This window comes from Amphimedon queenslandica, unplaced genomic scaffold (assembly GCF_000090795.2).
Source record: "Amphimedon queenslandica unplaced genomic scaffold, v1.1 AMPQUscaffold_13481, whole genome shotgun sequence".
NCBI lineage: Eukaryota > Metazoa > Porifera > Demospongiae > Haplosclerida > Niphatidae > Amphimedon > Amphimedon queenslandica.
Window position 1 is genome coordinate 328702 of NW_003546283.1, and position 20906 is coordinate 349607.

At 37.6% G+C, this 20906-nt stretch overlaps 4 protein-coding genes and 1 long non-coding RNA gene across 5 annotated transcripts; 1 reads left to right on the forward strand and 4 right to left on the reverse strand.

Moving 5' to 3' along the window:
- Positions 1-229: 229 nt before the first annotated feature.
- On the reverse strand, positions 230-586 carry LOC105312001 (uncharacterized). Its single transcript, XR_898138.2, has 2 exons — positions 440-586; positions 230-328 (listed from the first exon to the last, which is right to left on the reverse strand). It is a non-coding gene; the product is annotated as an uncharacterized LOC105312001 (long non-coding RNA).
- A 93-nt stretch (positions 587-679) lies between these two features.
- LOC109580717 (uncharacterized) lies at positions 680-1370 on the reverse strand. Its single transcript, XM_019994199.1, has 3 exons — positions 1253-1370; positions 1006-1200; positions 680-958 (listed from the first exon to the last, which is right to left on the reverse strand). Exons 1-3 carry the CDS (start codon positions 1344-1346, stop codon positions 837-839), a joined length of 411 nt encoding a protein of 136 aa, XP_019849758.1. The 5' UTR covers positions 1347-1370; the 3' UTR covers positions 680-836.
- Positions 1371-1413: 43 nt separating this feature from the next.
- On the reverse strand, positions 1414-6507 carry LOC109580716 (uncharacterized). The gene is made up of 17 exons (XM_019994198.1): positions 6309-6507; positions 6163-6257; positions 6005-6104; positions 5900-5951; positions 5691-5742; positions 5444-5638; positions 5292-5393; positions 4953-5108; positions 4377-4607; positions 3993-4179; positions 3641-3773; positions 3395-3491; positions 2222-3304; positions 2030-2172; positions 1874-1951; positions 1760-1827; positions 1414-1669 (listed from the first exon to the last, which is right to left on the reverse strand). The coding sequence occupies exons 1-17, from the start codon at positions 6469-6471 to the stop codon at positions 1491-1493; spliced, it is 3114 nt and encodes a 1037-aa protein (XP_019849757.1). The 5' UTR covers positions 6472-6507; the 3' UTR covers positions 1414-1490.
- Positions 6508-6590: 83 nt separating this feature from the next.
- LOC100634267 (zinc finger CCCH domain-containing protein 13-like) lies at positions 6591-14155 on the forward strand. Its single transcript, XM_011404319.2, has 16 exons — positions 6591-6756; positions 6825-6983; positions 7032-7226; positions 7887-7992; positions 8489-9226; positions 9888-10074; positions 10359-10515; positions 10565-10711; positions 11001-11053; positions 11100-11436; positions 11807-11987; positions 12356-12477; positions 12701-12863; positions 12920-13005; positions 13214-13334; positions 13626-14155. Exons 2-16 carry the CDS (start codon positions 6831-6833, stop codon positions 13862-13864), a joined length of 2985 nt encoding a protein of 994 aa, XP_011402621.2. The 5' UTR covers positions 6591-6756; positions 6825-6830; the 3' UTR covers positions 13865-14155.
- On the reverse strand, positions 13962-20900 carry LOC100639725 (uncharacterized). Its single transcript, XM_003384914.3, has 13 exons — positions 19249-20900; positions 18644-18718; positions 18248-18305; positions 17959-18041; positions 17795-17876; positions 17336-17414; positions 17021-17087; positions 16912-16968; positions 16759-16829; positions 15421-15589; positions 15040-15204; positions 14617-14712; positions 13962-14203 (listed from the first exon to the last, which is right to left on the reverse strand). Exons 1-13 carry the CDS (start codon positions 20836-20838, stop codon positions 14180-14182), a joined length of 2616 nt encoding a protein of 871 aa, XP_003384962.3. The 5' UTR covers positions 20839-20900; the 3' UTR covers positions 13962-14179.
- Positions 20901-20906: the final 6 nt, after the last annotated feature.

Genomic DNA, 20906 nt, shown 5'->3' on the forward strand with positions numbered 1-20906 from the left:
GAATTCTCAATTTTATAGTTCTATCTGATACACATACATGTTCTTATGTTGCGTAGAAAGTTTGAGTTGATTCCTCAATTATTGGTCTTTTTACAAATTTTTAAAGTTGCTCCAAAATCAGGCCAAAGTCTATTAGCAATGCTACCTTACTAAGTGGGATTCATGATTCAGCTGTATCCCCCCCCCCCCCATACAAATTATGCCCCTTGGCTAAATAAACTTATTATACCTTGTTTTTCTTTCCTTTTATTTTCTCTATCTATCTCACGAATTAAATAACAAGATAATAAACCACTGATTATAAACATTGGGAGCAACATCATAAATACTACACAAGAGGAAGAAAGGGAGGAACAAGGGAAGATTTTATGAAAAAATATGATAAATTCAAGCTTTAAAACAAATATTATCTTATATATTGCAGGCTAGCTGAACTTACATCTGGAGATAAAGTCGTATGGGTCATCTCTTACATATTCAACCGCCCAATCAAGCCAGCTCCTAACGTAACCCTTCACAAATCCCCAGTCCATTACTAAACTTTTGTCAGTCAACCTGTAATTAGATTCATAGCACATTATTAGCCACGCCCATCATGTGATGATTATGCGTGGGCGAGCTAGCCTAGCCACAGACACCTGTGTTCAGATCTTTGTAGAATGTACTGCATCTGGTTGCATTCATTTCTCTCAATAGGCTCTCAAAGCCAATTAAGAATTACATAAAAAGAACAATAGTTGATAAAATGTACTATTATGGAGTAGCTATACTATGTAGTATAATGGTGGTGTTGAATATAGCGAAGGTTTCACTGCATGGAGCAACTCAATTGGACATCAACAGGCATACTCGCATTTCATACGACCAAACGGACACATGCACATGAGGCAGGATTCTTTGTGATAAGAATATGATCCATGATGTATACGTTGATTAGAGACTGGATGATAACATTCATCTATAAGCATTGATGCATATACAATAATGAAAATGGTAGAGTCTTACTGTATATTTTCCTTTTTACAATTGGTTTTGGGCGCCAGACATCTGGTACATCACCAGGCTCATTGTCTTCAGGTTCTCCTTTCGTGTCTTTTGGCTGCTTTTTCTCTCCAAGTGTCCACCAACCTGAACCAATGGAAGCCTTCCTGTCCTTATTTTGATCAGTTAGATCACCATGAGACATTACTTTATACTGCTCTGTTTAGAGAGAAGAAATGAAGGATAACCCAGCTTATATGCTGCTACTAACTGAAGTGGTTTGGTTTCTTCTCCATTACAATTGGAGCCATAGCAGTGGCTATAGCACACATCATTAGTGCTACTAGGAACAAGAAAGACTTCATTTTCACCACAGCAGAGTAGACTGTGCTTTCTTAGCTTTCTCTCAGCCTTTTTATAGTATCACGTTAATGTTGCAATATAAAAGTCTATACAGACAGATATCATGAATAAAAATTATTATGTATTGCATGAATAGATTAACATGATCACAATGAAGAGAGAGGATTGGCAAATGGTTTTAATAAATTTTTGATTTTGTCCACAAGAGTTGATAGAACAACATCAGTTATCGCTATTTTTGATAATGAGAAGAATACAAGATGGAGCTCGTGATAGCAAGCCTGCTTTTGCTCTACATCACTTGTATGAGACGCCTTTTTCTTTACTAGAAAGAAAAAAATAGAAACAAAAGTTTAAATATGGGAATTATGCATAATCACAGAGAAAGAAAAGCATGGGATCATAATATACTCACTATTGGTTATATTTGATGAAAAATTCTCAGTAATAAGAGACAGAGTGTTGAAAATTATCTTTATATGCCTACACACGTAAAATATCAAACACAGACTGGTTGAAAGAAACTCACTTGATATCAGTCTCAGTTACTACTACTTGTCTTACAAATGGTAAGAGTATGATACACACACCAATCGTACAATGCTTACTAAAAACAAACCATAATCATTATTAATGAGCATACCCATATATAAGAACAAATTACTATACCAGCACGTGTACTTACAAGTCATCACAAAATTTTGACAAACAATCCATGAACAACTGGACATTATTACTTGAACCAGTAAAGAAGCAGGCAAGCGTGCATTTGGAAGCAGCTTGCATTGCCTTCCCTCTCTTCCACAAGGCAATAATGTCATCTAATAGCTACAACATCAAAGGATAGAATTAGATATTAGAATACAGATTTCCTTACTTTCTTTCTATCAGACTGAGATAATGTTTCAGTCTCATTCTCAACCTCTTTGGATTTCAATTTGGGTGAAATTTGCTGCGATGAGGTGACCGCCTTAAGGTAAGAGCTCCTTTCATTGGTTGGGGATAATCTGCTATGATGTGATAAAGGCCTTGGGCTGGAAAGACGACGCGATCTTTCATCATGTATACTACTGATCGATGAATTCTCAGAATCAGAATCAGAAATCAATGAGTAATGATCAGTGACACTGGGAGAGGCACGACTTTCCACTCTAGGAGGTGATGGCTTTGATGCTAAAAGATTTGAATCGGATAAATTAGATTTTTTATGTGGCAGAGTATAGTGGACTGGGAGAGATTGCTCTTCATCCTCTTCATTGCCTTCCAAAGAGATGGTGTCCAAATGAGAGGGCACAGAACGTGCTGAGCTCAATGTTGGATTTTCATTGGGTGTACCATTTACCATTGAATCAGTAATTGGTTTCTCAGGATCAAAAGCTTGCCTTGCAGACACTGATGCCGTAAGTATTTCCTCAGTAGGTGACCTAGACATTAAATGGCTAGGCATTATCAGCTCCATTGCTGATGAGCGCTTATACATTGATTCCCTTAAAGGTGAATATAGCTTCAAATAGCGTGCTGGTAAGGATTGCTCAAGACTCGTCCTGTTGCTAGAATGACTGCCATTAGAAGAAGGTGATAATTGAGCTGGTAAGGATCTCTCCACATCCCAGTCCAATTTTGGTTTATCTTTTGGCAAGCCATTACTAACCATTGGCTTCTCACTGTCAATAGCTTTATTAGGCTTCTCTAGTGATGGTGAGCCACTGCTGCTTTGATGGAGGAATGAGTCCTGTGTCACTAATATCCCAGGTATACTTTGACTCCGACTGGACTTGACATAAACTGAATTGGAAGATGTCGGTGAATGAGAGGTTTTACCAGATTGACGCTTGGTACTTCCTTGTCCATCAACCCTCTCGTAAAGGTTTTCAGTTGATTTGCTATAAGTGACTGCTAGTGGTATCTCTGGAAGTTTACGATGAGTTGTCTTTCCTGAAGGCTTAGCTCCCAACTTACCCTGTGGAGGAAGAAGAAAAAGGAGTATACTTTAACAAGTAAAAAGTAAAAACAAGAAGAATAGAGTGGAGATAATTTACAATTGAATTACCAATAGTGCCAAATCATTCGGAGGATCAAAAATAATTTGAGTATGACAGCGACTTCGCTTCGGTTTAGGTGGAGGCACTTTACGAGGAGGTGCAGGTCTACAAACATAAACCACAATTATAATAAGAACTAAAATAATTATGTAGAGTATAAAAATATTTTGCCTGCTCTTAGCCTTGGATCAATGACAGAGGTGAACATTGGTAATGTATTCCTTTATCATTGTCACATGATCCCACAAACTTACAGTGGTGCCATTGATATTAGTATGTTTGTAATGAGAGCACCGAGTTCGTCTGTTTGAAGGAATTCTGGGAGATCCAGTATAGTTTGTTTTAACTCACTCTCTTCTATGAGCTTGAACACATCTCTAGCATAGCCTAGCAATAAGAGCACAAAGAAAACATTAATACATCTTCTGTATTACTTATAAGCATTTTCTAAACATTCTATACAAATGAATAGCAAACATTGCTTTCCCATCCAAGGAAAAAGCCCCATAGCAATAATAATAATAATAATAATATTAATAATAATAGTAGTAGTAATAATAATAATAATAATAATACTGTGTAAATATAACTTAAATTAACACTTACTTTGTGAATAAGGCAAAGGGTGGTCAGGATCACAAGTACTAGTAGTAGCACAAGTTCTAACAGTAGCACACAAATTGGATACAAACGATAAGATGGTCTTGATCAGATCGTTACGGTGCGAATATTGATCAAACTGTCTCTTAATGTGACTCATCAGTAAAGTCAATGCTTGTAAGTGAAGTGGCGGCTAGATTAAAGGAATAATGTTACACAACAACATGATGATGACCTAAATGTAATTACATTCTTCTTAATTAATTATTTTATCATTTTTGTAATTGCCTCTTGACAAGGATGATTAAAAAATCAAATTCTATTTAATGAATTACTCTATTTACGGCTTGGCCTACATGTGTATGCTCAGCTATGGTCATGCATACTTACTTTCTTGTCTGGAGGAGTAGGAACAGATAGTATGTTTGACAATATCTCCCAACTATAGGATTGGAGCTCTTTGTTGTCAGCCATTGATGTGAGGTTCATGCAACCAACAATTTTTGACGGGCAGCGATGATCAACCATAGCTTGTCTGTTCTGTTCTGCAGCACTAAAAATGACCAGTAGCTGCATCCAAAGAGCTGGATCTGGTTTTAGGAACTTCTGCTGGGAATCAGGCTAGAGTAGAGAGAAATATAAAGAAATAGTATAAAATTGAAAGGTGCATGTGTACATACTTCTTTGAGTGGTACATGCACATGCATAATTAATAATCAACGGGAGTCAATCACACAAGTCTATGATCAGTTACAAGATAAACTATTGGTATGTACATTAACAAATTAGACTACATGTACATGCATACTGACATGCACGTGTACATTTCTGACATATCTTATTATATATTGTCTATGTGTGTGTGCATGATCAATCCAATTGTTGCCTCATTAACAGCCCCACAGTATAAACATATAGTGACATCAACAGAGTCCTATGTAACCAATTAATGTGTTTGTCACTCACTGGTAGGGAGGATACATGTACAGAGAGATCAACAAGGAACTTGACAGTAGGTAAATCAGACGGATGGAGACATTGTGGAGTGGCTTTAGTCTTAAGACTCTCGTTGTATGCGTCAAGATAATCAGAGAATAGCCACTCACTACTGGAATGAAGCTCCTATAGAACAAGAAAGAAGAGAAAGGAGATGGGAGAGAGAGAGAGAGGAGGGTGAGAGAAGTCAGAAAGAAGGAAAAAGGTTTTAAGAGGGGAATTCACATTATAATATTCAATTCCTGTCATCATGTAATAAAAGAGATGTTTGTTTACATGACAGCATTGCACTCTCTCTGATGATATTACCTTCAGCAGTGGGTACATGCTGTTAATGAGCTTCTCTGACACATTTGGATGAGACTGTAGCAATAACTGGTAGCCAATGCTATTCCCTACTTGTTCATATGCCTATAAAGAAACTAAATTAGTCACCATACTCGTAATATTTACTATCTTACCGGGGGAAGAGGTTGTTTTGGATCCTTCTCGCCCTTTTTACGTAGCATCACTTCACGTGAGACTCTTCTAAGCGTTTGCTGTAACGAGCCATTCATTTGGTGGCTAGCAGTAGAGAGACATGACTCAGAGAGCGAAGAGGAAAGAGGACGATCAACTGGAGGAAGGAGAGGTTTCTTTCGTGGAGAGTCCATCGTCTATTGTTGGGGCTTAGTAATTATAAATACGAAAAATAACTAAAATATTTACGTTGAGTTTGAGACCAAAAATCGGGCTTCTTGGTAGCTTTCTAGTCTTTGTACTAGAAGTGTGATGATAATAATAAAGAAGTAATGCTACAATTTAGAGCAGAATGGTTCTGATAGTCATTGAAAGTAGAGCTAATACAACAGACCTATGCTGTTTCTCAATGCCCTTATGTTACGTGTAGGCAGTATATATTATACTTATTGCTGTACCTCAGATGAAATTCAAACTGATTTTTTAAATCACCTAGTGTCAGCACTTGCCCTGTTATGAGAGTGAAATAGTGATCATTGTCAATAGCAAGGGCTAATACTAACCGCTACTGATCTGGACTGTACTGGAGTATAAAGGTGTAGTGTCTACAAATACTTCACCACTGATCCTTGTTACTTTGCTTTCATGCAGACCAATTTCCAACTGTGTAGTAACAATAATATTTGATTGAGGGCATTCATTGCCGTCTCTCTCTCCTTACCTGAGCAACGTACGGGGTTTCTGATTTAATAATTAGGATCTGATTATCTTTCCAAGAGCCTGTCAAAGAAGTGCTAAGTATTTGTTTTGAAGAGGCTAGAAATTAGAATAAGTGCTAGTCACACGAGACTATTCATGTTAGCTTACTCAAAACAGTTTTCCCTGTCGCACAGTTGTAGAGAGTTCCTTTCTGCAGGTGTCTCAGACTACCTAATGCAGGCTGCGTAGGAGAGACACTGCTATAAGAATGGAACGAGGAGGAGGTACGGCGGGGCTGGGAATGGTCATGGTGATCTTTGGCAAGCTGCATTTTTCTGTACTCAATGACTCAATGTACGGTGCCAGTAGAAATGGAGCAAGGATTAGAAAGGCGGGGCTAGTTATAAACTTTAAAATTTAATTAGAGTGTAGGCGTGGTTAACAGATCACGTGATCCTTAAACGTGGAGGCAACTACCACTTCTTGTTCTTGTGTGTATCTACCGGCTCCTCGTTTATTGTTTTATTTATTCTAGAGGTCTCAATACTCTTTCCTACCCTTTTAGTATTAGAAAGACACAGCCGCTCGTCTTTTTAATTGACAAAAAGATAATAAGGTAGGAGGCCCTTCATTTGACTTTAAAAAAAACCCACCACCATCACTTCTCATTCTCTTTCTCTCCAGTTGTTAATGGTACTGGGGATGAGCGCCCGTAATAACGGCGAGACTCGCCGCAGTGACTCCCGTCGCTCAGCCGGTCAGCAGCAACAGTCCAGGAGGGAGAAACAACCATCCACACCCTCCAATGTAACACCTGCTGTCTCTTATGACCAAAAGTTCAAAGTAAGTTCACCTTCTCACTTATGCTTTATACTCCTCATTCCCTAATAGCCACCTTCAGCGGAACAGGTAACGCTCGCTAATATGCTAGGGGACAGCACCCCGTCTAATATAACAGAGCTCATTGGTCAGATATTGGCAGTCGTAAGATTACCAGAGGAGATGATCATGGTCGCTCTTCATGACAATGACTACGATGTAGAGAAGTCTATCGAAGCTTTGCTGGACAGTTCTAGCAATACGCATGTGAGATACACGTACACGTGTAGTATCTAGTTGATGTGGTTGTATAATATTAATGTGCTTACATGCATGTTGATATTAGTATAAGTGGGGGGGGGGGTTACAATTTTATGTTTAATTATTTTTATTTTATTTATAATTGAAAAGTGTTGGCTCGGAAACTAAGTGACATCATTTGATAGTGTGGAGTATATTTTGAAATAAATGATAATTAGGTTTTTCTTTATATTGAAACTATTGGGAGTGTAGTGGGTATATCTGTCCAAAGTCACTCCTGGCACTCCCTTTTTGAAATTCAATATAAAAATAGTGTAATAAGAATACAGCTTGGGTGATAAGGAGGCATTTAAATCCATTAATTCTTACTTGTTAAAACTAGCATAACTGTAGACTTTGCCTTTTTCTGATAAAAAAGTAAAGACTTTATTTTAGGGTTTTTAGATCAAGAAATTTCATGTAAAATCTAGAAAAAAATAAAACTCTTTGGCTAAGTTGCACAATCTTTCATTTTGTATAATCCGAATCTTTTTTGGCTGCAATTTTTTTACTATACATTAATTGAGTATTAAAGTACAGAATTAAATACATGTACATGTACATACACATAGATTTTTGCTACATTATTCTGTCATAATGATGATGACATGTATTAAACCCATATAGGATGAATGGACCACCATGAGCAGCAAGAAGAAGAACAAGAAACTACCTGAGACAGAGTCGACAGAACCGAAAGGAAGGAAAGGTTTTCCAGATCCTAAAACTGGAGGTAAGTTCACTGCTTGTGCTACATACAGCAGTGGTAAAGGAATGTTTTCCTTTAGAATAGTAATTGTATACTTGTAGAACTAGTGTTTTATAACATTACTATGCATAACAGTACCAACAGTACCAGGAATGTACTGCAGGATTGAAGTAGCCAGTATTGCATCAGCTTCAAAGCATTTGCAGTTTCAAAGGGTCAAATTGCTCACTCAATTGTGGCTTAATTACTGTAAATGAAGCTTTAGTAAAATTAATGTCAGAATTTGTATCGTTATTGTACTGTACATGTAGATAATTATAATTTATGTGATAGATTGTATCACATTAGTGTGGTTTTTTGTGTTTTTGTATGCCTGCCTTTAGGGGCTTGTCAAACAGTTCCCCAAAAACCATTTCTATTATCTTTATTTTTCATATCATGATGATTATGGCTATGCTAGATGTACATGTAGTGGCAGTAGTAGTAATAATTTAACCATTATGTTTATTTTTTTCTGCAGCTGCAAAGCATACAAGAGAAAGCTATGGTGGGTCTGTGACAGTTGACTCTAAGGAAAAGCCCAGCTCACAACGAAAAGGTTTCAAAGAAGGAAAATCTGAAGGAACTGAAGACAGCGGAAAGCAACGAAATGGGAGAAAGGAGACAGATGAGAGAGAGAGGGAGAGTGGCAACAGGCGGGACCACGAGAGAGAAGGAAAATGGGAGAGCAGTAGGAGACGTGGGGACGATGAAGGACGTAGAAGAAACGACGGAAGACGAGAGAACAACAAGCGAGATGGAGAGGAGAAGGAAGGACGCTATCGGAGGAGAGAGGGGGATCAGGATAAAGAGAGAGGAAAATGGGAGAGCTCGAAATGGGATGGGAACAGAGAAGAGGGAAGATACAGGAGGAGAGAGAGGGACTTTGACGGAGGGAAAAGGAGGAACGGAGATGAGTCCAATAAATGGGAGAACAGGAGAGAAGACAGCAGCAGTCGATGGCATGAAGGAAAGATGGAGAGAGATGGCGGAAAGTGGGACCAGAAAAGAAGATTTGATCAAAGACCGAACTCAGAGAGGGAAGGAGGTTATAGAAAAGGTGGGGACTACAGTAGTAGACGAGAGAACAAAGGGTTTCACGAGAATCGCCACAGAGGAGGAGGGGGAGGGTTTTCGAAGAAAGGTGACTCGGGGAGAGGACCTAAACAGACCAAGGAGATGTGGGGCAGTGAAGAACTCGTGAGCACAAAAATAACAGGTGATTATACACGTACGTGTATGTGTGCATTGTATATAAATCATTGTAATTTTAACTTGTAACAGTGGCTGATAGATAGTACTTGAAATAGTAATACAATTACAAAACATTTGCCCCTAGAAAAGAGGATTAAACTGCAATGTATATATTATTTATATTTCCCAAGTACATTATGTTCTCTGTAAATATAAGTGTGTGTAGTCTGTGCTGTTATTGTAATAGTGTAATGTGTTTGATGGTGTTTGTGTAGTGCAGTAGTGAACTCTCCTTCACTATTTTATGAATTTTATGATTAAATTGACACGTGGTATGTCAAACCCTTACCTTGTTGACACTTTTATGTTGACACTAGTGGCATACAACAACAACAATTTGATAAACATAATAATAATAATAATAATAATCATTGTTGAGTTATGATCATGTGTAAATAATGGCCAGTACTATATGATGCGGTTGTAATGAAATTCTCTTTGGGACTTATATTTCATAGACAATAAATTTTGTGGAATGTCAATTTGGAAATTAAATTTCTTATTGGAATAAAAAATTAGATTGTTACAAATTTTAAAGTTGCTCTAAAAAGTCCCAGTACTATAGTACATGGTCCAGGGCATTACATTTGTTCTTGTGTGTCATATGCTCTTAATTGTTTCTGTAGATCCAATAAATCCAGAGGAGTCCTTTATGGTTGATGATTGGGTACTTGTTGATTCAATCCCAACTCCGCCCCCACCCGAAGTACCTATTAGCAGCCAAACGAACCAGGAACAGTCCGTGTTCCCCGAGGCACTGGACACTCCATTGAACAATGATACTCATGAGGAAGCTCTATTCAATGATAACAAGTATGTTAATCATAAGAATTAATCAAAATTAAAGCTTCAACCGTGTTTTTTTTTTTTGCATTTTTACTTGATTTTTTTATGAAGATTTGCACAGTTAACTTTTGTGGAAATCAATTTAATACAGTAAAGGATGACTATAATCAGTGAACGTTTGTGAAATTATTTTATGAACCTCACACAAATTATTATCTTAAAAACACCATTTTTGCTTGTATAGTAAAGGATTGTAGAAATGATGGAGTCTTTATTCATTTATTATGTGTATCTTTATTTTATTTGTAAAGGAGGTCAGAGTCGAGTCCAGCAGTGTTAGAGGACCAGTCTCAAAGAGGAGGTGGTGTTGCAGCTGCACTGAGTAAAACCAGACGATACAAGACCCCACAGATACCCTCCCAGCCAGTCGAGATGCCCAGTTACACTGTTGACTCTCTCAAAATTGAAGTGAGTGCCTTTTTGTCTTTATATATACAAGTAACTTGTACTTGTGTAGCTTGGTGCTCTCGGTATTGATTTCGTTGGTCCTGAGCCAACTCCCACTGCTACCACTGCTAGTGTTGCTTCTCCTTCGTCCCTCCTGCTCTCGTCCGGAGGCGGTGACCAAATGTTTACTGACATGATCCCATCTCCATCGCAGCAAGTGAGAGATCTTTTATTTCATGGAATATATATATATATATATATATACACGTGTACATGTACTGGTCTTGTGCATGTTGTGCGTGTTTTGATTCCTATAAATGGTACTGCATTCATGAATCATGTACGCTGTACCTGATGTAATTCAATGCCACTTGTATGATCAAAGGAGCAGATTAAAATAATCCAATAAGGCAATTTAATAATAGTAAATGATGTACTAATTAGTTTATATTAATATAATTTCCACATGTACATCTATAAATGTACAACTGCTTTTCCTATTCCAGGTGGTCAGTTCGGACACGTCTTCAATACTTACTTCCACTCACTATACATCAAGGTTAGTTTGGGTGTGGCTTATCTTTTAGACCACACCCCTTTTATAGTTTTTCCGATGATACTGCCGTTATTGCCATATCAACCGGAGGTCTCTCGACTGGTTTTAATGAAACACCAAAACTGGATCCACCTCCTGGACTAACTCATCCTAGTCAGCACTCGAGTAACGTTCCTACAGCAACCAGTACCGTTCCCATGGCACCCACTAACGTTCCCATGGCACCCACTAGCGTTCCCATGGCAACCGGTGGACTGTTACCCCCTCCTACTCAGCCGCAGCATGAGTCTGCTCTTAGTATGTCGGGAGGTCCTGCTAAACTTGATGACCTGTTGACCGCTTCAACCAGTAATAGCTATACACTTGCCATGAATCCTGTATCACTGGTATGTACTGAATACACTACTCTCTCTCTCTCTCTCTCTCTTTTAATATAATTTTAATTATTATTTTTGTTGTGTACAACTGTACAAGTACCTATGTTATAGTCTTTCAAGTTTGGCTTAACCACCTCTATATTGTGTATCTACTGTACATGTCCATTCATGGCTTGTCTTTGTCATTGCAGTAGTATAAGGTCACACGTGATTTTGTTGCTTCAAATGGTTGTAACTAGAAAATTTTTAGTCAGAATTGGCTCAAACTTTCTGCATAGCATAAGGACATCAATATGTATCAGAAAATGTAATAAAAATTGGAGGTGATTTCGGAGCCATACTGTACAATAAAAGTTGTAATGATTTCTTTTATTTCTAGGAAGCGTCTCATAGCTTCTCTGCATCTGTTGCCCAGACTCAGCCTCTCTTCACCACCCAGCACACAACCGTTGCCATGGTTACTAACCCCGCCCCTTCCCATCACGGTCACTCCAACACCTCATCTGTGATGTCATCACTGAGCAACAAGCAGCAACCCTCCTCTCACATTGGGGCTACAGGTAGTGACCTATAATACCTTTATCTTTAATGAAGCTATCTGATGTCATTTTAACTTCATTATGTTCAATTATAGCAAGAATATTTTGTTGCCCATTTTTTGCAAATTTCACTTTTTTTTTTCCCTCCTAAATTTGCGAAAATAAAATTCTCGGAAATTGATTAGATGCAGTTCAAACGTGGCCTAAAAGTATATAAAATCTCAAAAATTAAAGCCACAAAATAGATTTTTTTTTTTTTGAATGAATTTGCGGAATAAAAATATCTCATTATATAGCAATCAAGAGCATACTAAAAATAATAAACATGTATCACTGTAATTATTAATTTATTTTTTGACTTGCTGTGTCATAATGTGTATTTCCATTAGGTAAAGGCCATGCTAGCACTGGTAATGTTCTCCCCATGCCTCACCCTACCGCCCCCACTGGTATGGTGTATCCCCATCATATGCTGACTCAGCCTTTCCCTTACGGGACTCCGCCCATGATGGTGAGTGCTTTAATTAGAATACTTACATTCACAAAAATCAATTTAATATGCAGTACAAGATAGTTAAATTACATTGTAAATCCATAAAATATATTTCGGACAAATCTGGGAAATTTAAAACCCTCAATTTTGGTCTAATAAGTCATTATTTACACCAATATACCGCCAGTATAGCACCTCTAAACTGAAAATACATTTATTCTCTGTTGTAAACTCTTTGTAGTTTTATGGGCAGCATCAGCCTAGCTCGGACAGTGCTCCTGTCCTAGCCACGGCCCCAGTCTCCCAGGGTCTCTCCAGGGATCATTCTGCTACGTCTTTCGGAGCTGATTCCAAGTATGACCTCACCTCTCCTGTTGGAGCTACCAACACTCAACAGCAGCAAAGTCAGTGAACATATTCATCTAGTGATGGTCCATTAATTGTGTCATTTGTTGCATAGGTGCCCTTCAGAATTTCTACAGTGCTCCACCTTACATGTATCTCTATGCACCACCTCACCTTGGAATGCCTGGATACTCTGCACAGGTCAGTCTGTAGGGACTTTTGTTTTAAAATATGAAAAATGTGCACAAATTAATTTTTATGACACATTTAATGGCACATTGCAAATTTTTATTTTAACATGCAAAAATTATCACTGGAAAGTACTTTGAAAAGTAACTTAAGTCCAAGTACATTTACAAAACACTTTAAAGTATGAAGGCTTGATTCAAGTGATATTCTTCTTCCTCAGATGAATCATAAAGCAGGTGGAGCCTCTCAGTATCCAGCTGGTACTACATATCAGCAAACGCCACAGGGACAGTATCTGTTGGACGACCTCTACACTGGATCAATGGCTAAGAATAATTCTGGTAATTTTTAGTTCTATTTAATACCTCCATTTAACAGACAGCACCTAGTGTACCAATTACATTCCTTACCGTATAAAATAACCTCCACATAAAGGACACCTCTGTATAACAGAGACACTTTCTTGACCCAAAGCATCCTTATTTAGTAGAAGTTCTACATGCCATTATTTATACTTCCACATAAAGGACACCTCTGCTTTCGTGCCCCCAAAGCATCCTTATATACATGTAGTAGAGGCACCACTATACTATGCAGTGTTCTATTATTTTCCCTTATCCCTTCCTCTCCAGTTTCCTCCACCACAGGTGCTGCTAATGACTTCAGCAGTTACACTAAGCACCAGCACCAGCAGTATGACAACAAGGGGGCAGTGGCTGCTGGATACAGTAGCTACGCTGGTATGGGAGCCCCTCCCATGGCTGGGTACATGATGCCAGCCCCTCCCCCCATGATGACCACACCCCATGACACCTCTTCACGTCAGAAGCATAAAAATTTTAGCAGTGGTGGGTGGAGCACGCACACTTAGGACTCCGCCTACTTTGCATAAACACATTCAAGGGAGTACCCGTCTTGGGTAGTTATTATTATTATTATTATTATTGTTGTTGTTGTTGTTGTTTAAGTTTGAGACTGTCAATAGATTGTTTATGTAGATAGAAAAGAAAGGAAAACACAAACAGATTACTAACTATTAATATGTTTAATTATTGTAGAAATATTATTATTATTATTATTAATGAGTGTTGCTGTTGTTTAGTATATAATGAATAATATTAATCACAGTGTTTCAATGAATAACTATTATTTGGAATATTAATAAGAATTATTATTTGAGACATCTTCATGAGGGAGGCTGAGGAGGAGGCTAACAAGGAGAGAAAGAAAGAAAAAGAATACAATAATAGTAGGTTGATAAGAGATTCTGCTTAGGAAAAAATTAATTTTCAAAGCTTGTATGGCTGTAACTTTCTAGTGACAAAAGTCATTCGTAAGTATCTTTTGGAACTTGGTGGCCACTATGCAGAATTTTGTAAAAAAAACTAATAGGATGACGGTTCAACCCTCAACGATCCTCTTTTTTTTCTTTTTTTTATACTTTAAAAAAATCAACAATTTTAAGGTCTTAATCACAAAAGTCAGCCATGAATATCTTTTAGAACTTGGTGGCCACAACACAAAATTTTGTAAAGAAAAACTACACTATGGCAACGGTTCAAATCTCAATGATCCCGCCTTTTTTCTTTTTAGAATAGAACTGTATGTATAGAACAAACTTACTGATGACTGTACTATTGACTCAACAAAGAAATCAACAAGTTCACTGATCCACCTCGCCTGATTGGACTCTACAGCATAACTCTTCTCATTGAAAGCCTAAAAAACATTAAAACACATGAACACGATACTTCCATACAAGATGATTTATTGGTGAGGAATTTATATTGGCGATTGGCGGTTTTATGAAGAAATTGCCAATATAAAATCAGCCATTTTGTTTCAATCTGAGCATGCTCAATGGAACGTGGTACAAAACCGCCAATATAAAATCTGCCAATTTTTTTCCACAGGCAAATTTGCCAAATATTACTCCCGCCAATAAATCATCTTGTATGGTATATTCATGTGCATTACTCTCCATAAAGTGCTTATAAACACAACTTGTGTTGTTTAGAATAGCTTAAGTTTTTTTAATAAACTCACAATAACGAAGGTTCTTCGTGAATAGGCCCAGTTCTTGAGGACCTGGTACTCCCAACTGTCAAGGACTTCCTTTGTCTTTGGGCAAACCCTAAGAATACCGTTCTTGTTCACGCCCAAGAGGACGGGCTTCAAACGAGTGCTCTGGAAAAGCTTCCGTCTTGGTTCCTAATAATAATAATAATGATGATGATGATGATGATGATGAATTTATCTCTTTTAATGGCCATAACTTAGAACCTTTTAGTCAGGGTCACCCAAATAATGGAAAGCAATTTCATAGCCAATTTTTTGGGGAAAAAGCACAGGCTAGTATTATAGTACAGGGTATTTTTAAAAATCAGCACATTTTAAATGACCATGGCTAAATACTACACAACTTACCCTAACAGGAAAGAACATGGTGTCATTGGTTGGGAGGGAGCAGCAATATTTGATGTAAAATTTCTGAATGTCTCCCTGATTCTTTGATTTAATCTTCTCCTGCTCCTTGTACATCTTCTGCTCTATACCTCTAACGCCAGCAAACTCAGCAGGAAGGAAATCATTAGGTCTACAAAATAAAAAAATAAACATCATTTGGAGTAACTTTAAAAATTCGTAAAAAATCCAATTTTGATAGGATTCAGCTCAAACTTGCTACACAACATAAGTACATGTATATGCATCAAATAAAGTTATAAAAATGGAGAATTCTGTCCTTGTCATTTTTGCTAAAATTTGGCCTCGGACCCTGTACTATAGTACAGGGACTTTTACTTGATTTTGGAGTAACTTTAAAAATTTGTAAAAATTCTAATTTTGATCGGAATCAGCTCAAACTTTCTACACAACATAAGTACATGTATATGCATCAAATAAAGTTATAAAAATGGAGAATTCTCTCCTTGTCATTTTTGCCGAAATTTGGCCTCGGACCCTGTACTACAGTACAGGGACTTTTACCCAATTTTGGAGCAACTTTAAAAATTCGTAAAAAATCTAATTTTGATCGGAATCAGCTCAAACTTTCTACACAACATAAGTACATGTATATGCATCAAATAAAGTTATAAAAATGGAGAATTCTCTCCTTGTCATTTTTGCTAAAATTTGGCCTCGGACCCTGTACTATAGTACAGGGACTTTTATCCAATTTTGGAGCAACTTTAAAAATTCGTAAAAAAATCCAATTTTGATCGGAATCAGCTCAAACTTTCTACACAACATAAGTACATGTATATGCATCAAATAAAGTTATAAAAATGGAGAATTCTCTCCTTGTCATTTTTGCTAAAATTTGGCCTCGGACCCTGTACTATAGTACAGGGACTTTTATCCAATTTTGGAGCAACTTTAAAAATTCGTAAAAAAATCCAATTTTGATTAGAATCAGCTCAAACTTTCTACACAACATAAGTACATGTATATGCATCAAATAAAGTTATAAAAATGGAGAATTCTCTCCTTGTCATTTTTGCTGAAATTTGGCCTCGGACCCTGTACTATAGTACAGGGACTTTTACCCAATTTTGGAGCAACTTTAAAAATTCGTAAAAAATCTAATTTTGATCAGAATCAGCTCAAACTTTCTACACAACATAAGTACATGTATATGCATCAGATAACATTATAAAAATGGAGAATTCACTCCTTCTCAATTTTGGTGAAAATTGACTACACTGTATCTTCACAATAGGCCCTCACCATACTGCACTAGTATAATGTAATAATTATAAATACCTGCAGAATCCAACCACAGAATTCTCAGCTGTCCTGTCAAGAAAGTAAGCCTGATATTGTATAGCTGCCAACTATAGAAAGGAAATGAAAAGATGAAGATTGTATTAATATTAATAATTATTATTGCTCGTTTTGTTATTTTTTGTTACGAACTTTAACGGCAGATTCCAATGTACACGGCTGATTGCCTTGAACAACACCTAACCATTTCTGCAAAAAATAATAAAAATAATAATAAAAATAATAATAATAATAATAATACCTTATGGAATTCATTAGTGATTGGTACTGAGCAATAATTAGCAAATGAGTCATCACCATCATCAAGCCTATATCATGTACATCATCATAATAACATGAATTAAATATAACAATCCTCAAAATTTTTTATCCACAAAATATAAATACACATTATCAATAATACTATAAGGTAACACAGTGTCAACTAATCAAACCTCAGTATTAAAGCATCAGTATTAAATTAGTATTATTAGTAATTAAACCTCAGTCATCCACAAAATATAAGTACAAGGTACTATAAGGCAGTGCAGTACAGTAAAAGTATAACATGGCAAACCTCAGTATTCTTGATGTTGTGATCCCCTGCATTCTGAATGACAGTGAATTCTTGAGTAGTATTGGAGCAGCACCTTGATCTGTACAAATCAAAATTTCTTACATAATCAAGGAATTTCTTATATCAATTAAGTGCTAGGTGTGGTGGGGGATGATTGCTAATCGAATTAGCTAATTCTCACAAATTTCTCATTCTCAACAAGCTAGCCATGACACATCTTAAGCAAAGAATGCTATCAGTTGGATGCTTTACCCCATCAGCTAATGACTTGAATAAACCTTAAAAGGGCCAAGCAAATGTGTCCCAAGCTATACCTGATGGAGCAATACTAAAATATTTGGCACGTTCATATACAGATACTTGTATTTGCAGAGCAGGTCCATACATGTGTAAGTAATGTGCGACATGTGAATATTATTAAACAAATTTGGCAAGTGAGTTATGATAATGCCAGTATACCTGCTAGGGAGTTGCTGTCTACTAGTTGTGTTAGCGATACTGATCTGTCAACATGAGCCTTGGCTGGCTGGACCTCACCAAACTAGACAGTAGAAGAAGGACATACATGTGTGTACATGTGCATGTACAGTAAAGATTGGTAGAGTAGGGAGAGTGTTGCTAACCTCGAGGACAGCCTCTTTCATTGTAGTTAGAATAGATCCTTCAACATACATTGACCATTTATCATCAATATCTGAACTAGTAACTATTAAAAAATAAAGCAATAAAGATACATTAAAGTAAAGAAAAACATGCATGCAATCTAATTAAAAACATACATGTACATTGACCATTCATCATTAATATCTATAAGCTATAGTAACTGTAATGTAAAGAGAAATACATGTATGAAGATTTTGCTTTTTTTTATAAATGTATTGTACACGTTCATATTGAAGCTGCATATCTCACCTCCTAGCTGTTCTGCTAGTTTGTTAATAAGTATGGAAACTGGACGATTTATATTGACCTACAAAGATTGAACAACCAGACATGTACTGTGATGCTTCTGTCTAGCAGAAACAAAATAAAATAAATATATTGGTTTCTATATGTGGATGTAGGCTAACAATGCCATATATATATTCATAAAGAAAACTTCACAAAAGGAAAATGTGAGAAAGAAAGAAGCTTAATAGGCTTTGGTTTCACTTAGCATCTCTATTTGCACTTCCTATAGTTAGTGAAAGTTATGATTATATAATAACTTTCATATCTTTTAAAAAGGCATGATTAAAGGTGAACCAAATTAGCAAAAATTAACACACCACAAAAACGACATAACACATAGATGTACGTTGTACTTACTACTTCAGAGACCAGCTGTCCATTGGGTAGTTTCACATAGAAAACTCTGTACTCTCGATTAGTGAAGGAGAAGTCCTGCTCATTAAATAGAATAAAAAATATAACGACCATATAAGTAGTGCTCTTGGTTTGTAAAGGGAGGGAAATCCCCACCAATTCAATTCAATTATTTATCATCAATATCACTATTAATAGTAATCAAATTCCAATAACCACATTGTAGTTTTTATTGGCAATAGTAATCCCTATAGTATTAATCATGCCTGCTATACATGCACTACATACAAATACATTTAATTACAGGAATTGCTTGTACATAAGGTGACCTTTTCACTGTATAAAAATGAAAAGAAAATCTCAAGGGACCTTATATAAAAGCATGGGCATGTACATTGTACATTCACTACATTGTATATGTACATGTGCAGTGTCAAATGTTATGTGTCTCATTAACTCCATCTTTCTTTTTATCTTCTCTTTCTGCTCCCCTCTTGTATATACTTGTATTATATATTTTTATTTGTTGTACATGTACTTTATATTACATTTTTGTGTTTTCTTTATATGATACACTGAAAAAAAAGATAATGTGAATGGGATAATACCTTCATCGTATCGGCCACTTTCTGTGCATGCTGTCTGCCGTGTGGAGCGTTGAAATCATCATTTGATCTAACGGTTTTACTCCGTCGAGTAATGACACGTTTGTTGAGCCGAGGGCTAATGAACTGAGATGTATCGGCCGACTTGAGTCTCCGAACTGGAGAAGAAAGAGTCAAGGATTTGTCATCATACTTAGAGGAGTCACTCATCCCTGGGGAAACCTCCTTCAGCGACTGATAGTGATCGGATAAAGGACGAGAACCCTTGCTGCCAAAACGTGGACGATCTTCGGTACCAAACGATGCTGGACCGATTGTCACTTCTTCGTAATTGTGTGGGCGTCGTTTAGGGAGAGTAAGACAGTGAGGGACATCAGGTACGAGGACGAGTGTCTCAACTCCAGAACCAGACGAGCTCCTACGATCAGAACTAACAGACTCTCGTTCCTTCGTTGTCTGTCCGCTGGGACGAGGGGTGTGGTCACCTTCCTCGGGTATTGCTTGATCTTGTTTTGCGAGAATAGACGAAGCCTCGTACGCGACAGCAGGCGATATCTTCATTCCTTTGATGTTATCGTATATCGGATTCAAGTTCTGAGACCAGCGGAGGTTTGTCCTAACGGAGAGGAAATCAGCCAACGGATCTTCCGAAGAGTTACTGTCCTTCTTAACACGAAAGACGATGGGCGGTTGAGGAGAAGGAGCCTCTTCATCCTCAGTGTTATCACTCAACGACTGCTCGTCTTCATCTTCATCATCAGTCTTTCTCCTCCTCACTACTGGAGAATGGAACACCATTGGAGGAAGAGACTCGTTACGTCTTAAAGGAGAATGGACCACTATATCGTCGTTAACACAACTCTCTTTATTAGCGTCTTTCTTCCTTCGTATGGGACTCTTGTGGGTCTTTCTTGCCGGGAACAAGTGGTCATATTCTCCCTCTGTGCTCCCTTCCCTTACCGCCAGTCGATCTCCTCTTGTCTCTTGCCTTATCGGTAGTCCGGGAGATGACGGGGGAGACTTTTGTGGAAATATCTCAATTGATTCATACATGTGTGGGCGTGGTACACGCACATTAGGTTTCTTGCTAAGTTCCTCGTCGCTCACTTTAATTAAAACTGTGGGTGGAGATTCTTCTAATGTAGAGTACTCGTGTCCCAAGGTGTTAGGTAAGCTACCGGAACGAGGTGGGACAATGGGTGGGGCCTCGTCCTCCTCTATCTTCCTTATGATAGCAGGGGGCTTAATGTCACGGCCTGATTCAGGCGGGACCACAAGGGGCATGGCTTCCTCCGGAGGGCTGTGATTGACAGATTGAGATGAAGTCCCGTTAAAGAGTGAATCCATTGATTGGGCTCTGAGAGCTGATGCAGAGTCATGAGTCAAACCGGTAGCACTCTCAGTATCGCCTAACTCAAGAGACGCTGTTAGATATCCCTCGCTGCTGCTACCACTACTTTCCTTTAGTTTGGTTGCCTCTGGTGGGCCTATGGACGTATTGCTCCAATGAAGTTTGTCGTTTTCTGTCGACTTGAGTGGCGATTTCTGACGCTGAGTTTGTGGAAGGGTCTTCACGCCGTAAGCTGAGAGCATTCTTGCAGGATCAATTGATTGCGGCTTTGAGCGCCTTGGATTGAGTGTGTAGAACTTAGCTTGATAAC

Excerpts from the sequence above, each read along its gene's own strand:
- LOC100634267 (XM_011404319.2), top strand. The coding sequence starts at position 6,831 with ATGGTACTGGGGATGAGCGCCCGTAATAACGGCGAGACTCGCCGCAGT. Across the intron at positions 9,227-9,887 it reads CGTGAGCACAAAAATAACAG|ATCCAATAAATCCAGAGGAG; the intron begins GTGATTATACAC and ends TTGTTTCTGTAG. Across the intron at positions 13,006-13,213 it reads TGCCTGGATACTCTGCACAG|ATGAATCATAAAGCAGGTGG; the intron begins GTCAGTCTGTAG and ends CTTCTTCCTCAG.
- LOC109580716 (XM_019994198.1), bottom strand. The coding sequence starts at position 6,471 with ATGCAGCTTGCCAAAGATCACCATGACCATTCCCAGCCCCGCCGTACC. Across the intron at positions 3,492-3,640 it reads CTAATATCAATGGCACCACT|ACCTGCACCTCCTCGTAAAG; the intron begins GTAAGTTTGTGG and ends TTATGTTTGTAG. Across the intron at positions 1,670-1,759 it reads TTCATCAAATATAACCAATA|TAAAGAAAAAGGCGTCTCAT; the intron begins GTGAGTATATTA and ends TTTTCTTTCTAG.
- LOC100639725 (XM_003384914.3), bottom strand. The coding sequence starts at position 20,838 with ATGCTCTCAGCTTACGGCGTGAAGACCCTTCCACAAACTCAGCGTCAG. Across the intron at positions 18,719-19,248 it reads AAGTGGCCGATACGATGAAG|GACTTCTCCTTCACTAATCG; the intron begins GTATTATCCCAT and ends TTTAATGAGCAG. Across the intron at positions 15,590-16,758 it reads TCTGTGGTTGGATTCTGCAG|ACCTAATGATTTCCTTCCTG; the intron begins GTATTTATAATT and ends TTTATTTTGTAG.
- LOC109580717 (XM_019994199.1), bottom strand. The coding sequence starts at position 1,346 with ATGAAGTCTTTCTTGTTCCTAGTAGCACTAATGATGTGTGCTATAGCC. Across the intron at positions 1,201-1,252 it reads GAAGAAACCAAACCACTTCA|AGCAGTATAAAGTAATGTCT; the intron begins GTTAGTAGCAGC and ends CTCTCTAAACAG. Across the intron at positions 959-1,005 it reads TGTAAAAAGGAAAATATACA|ATGAATGTTATCATCCAGTC; the intron begins GTAAGACTCTAC and ends CAATGCTTATAG.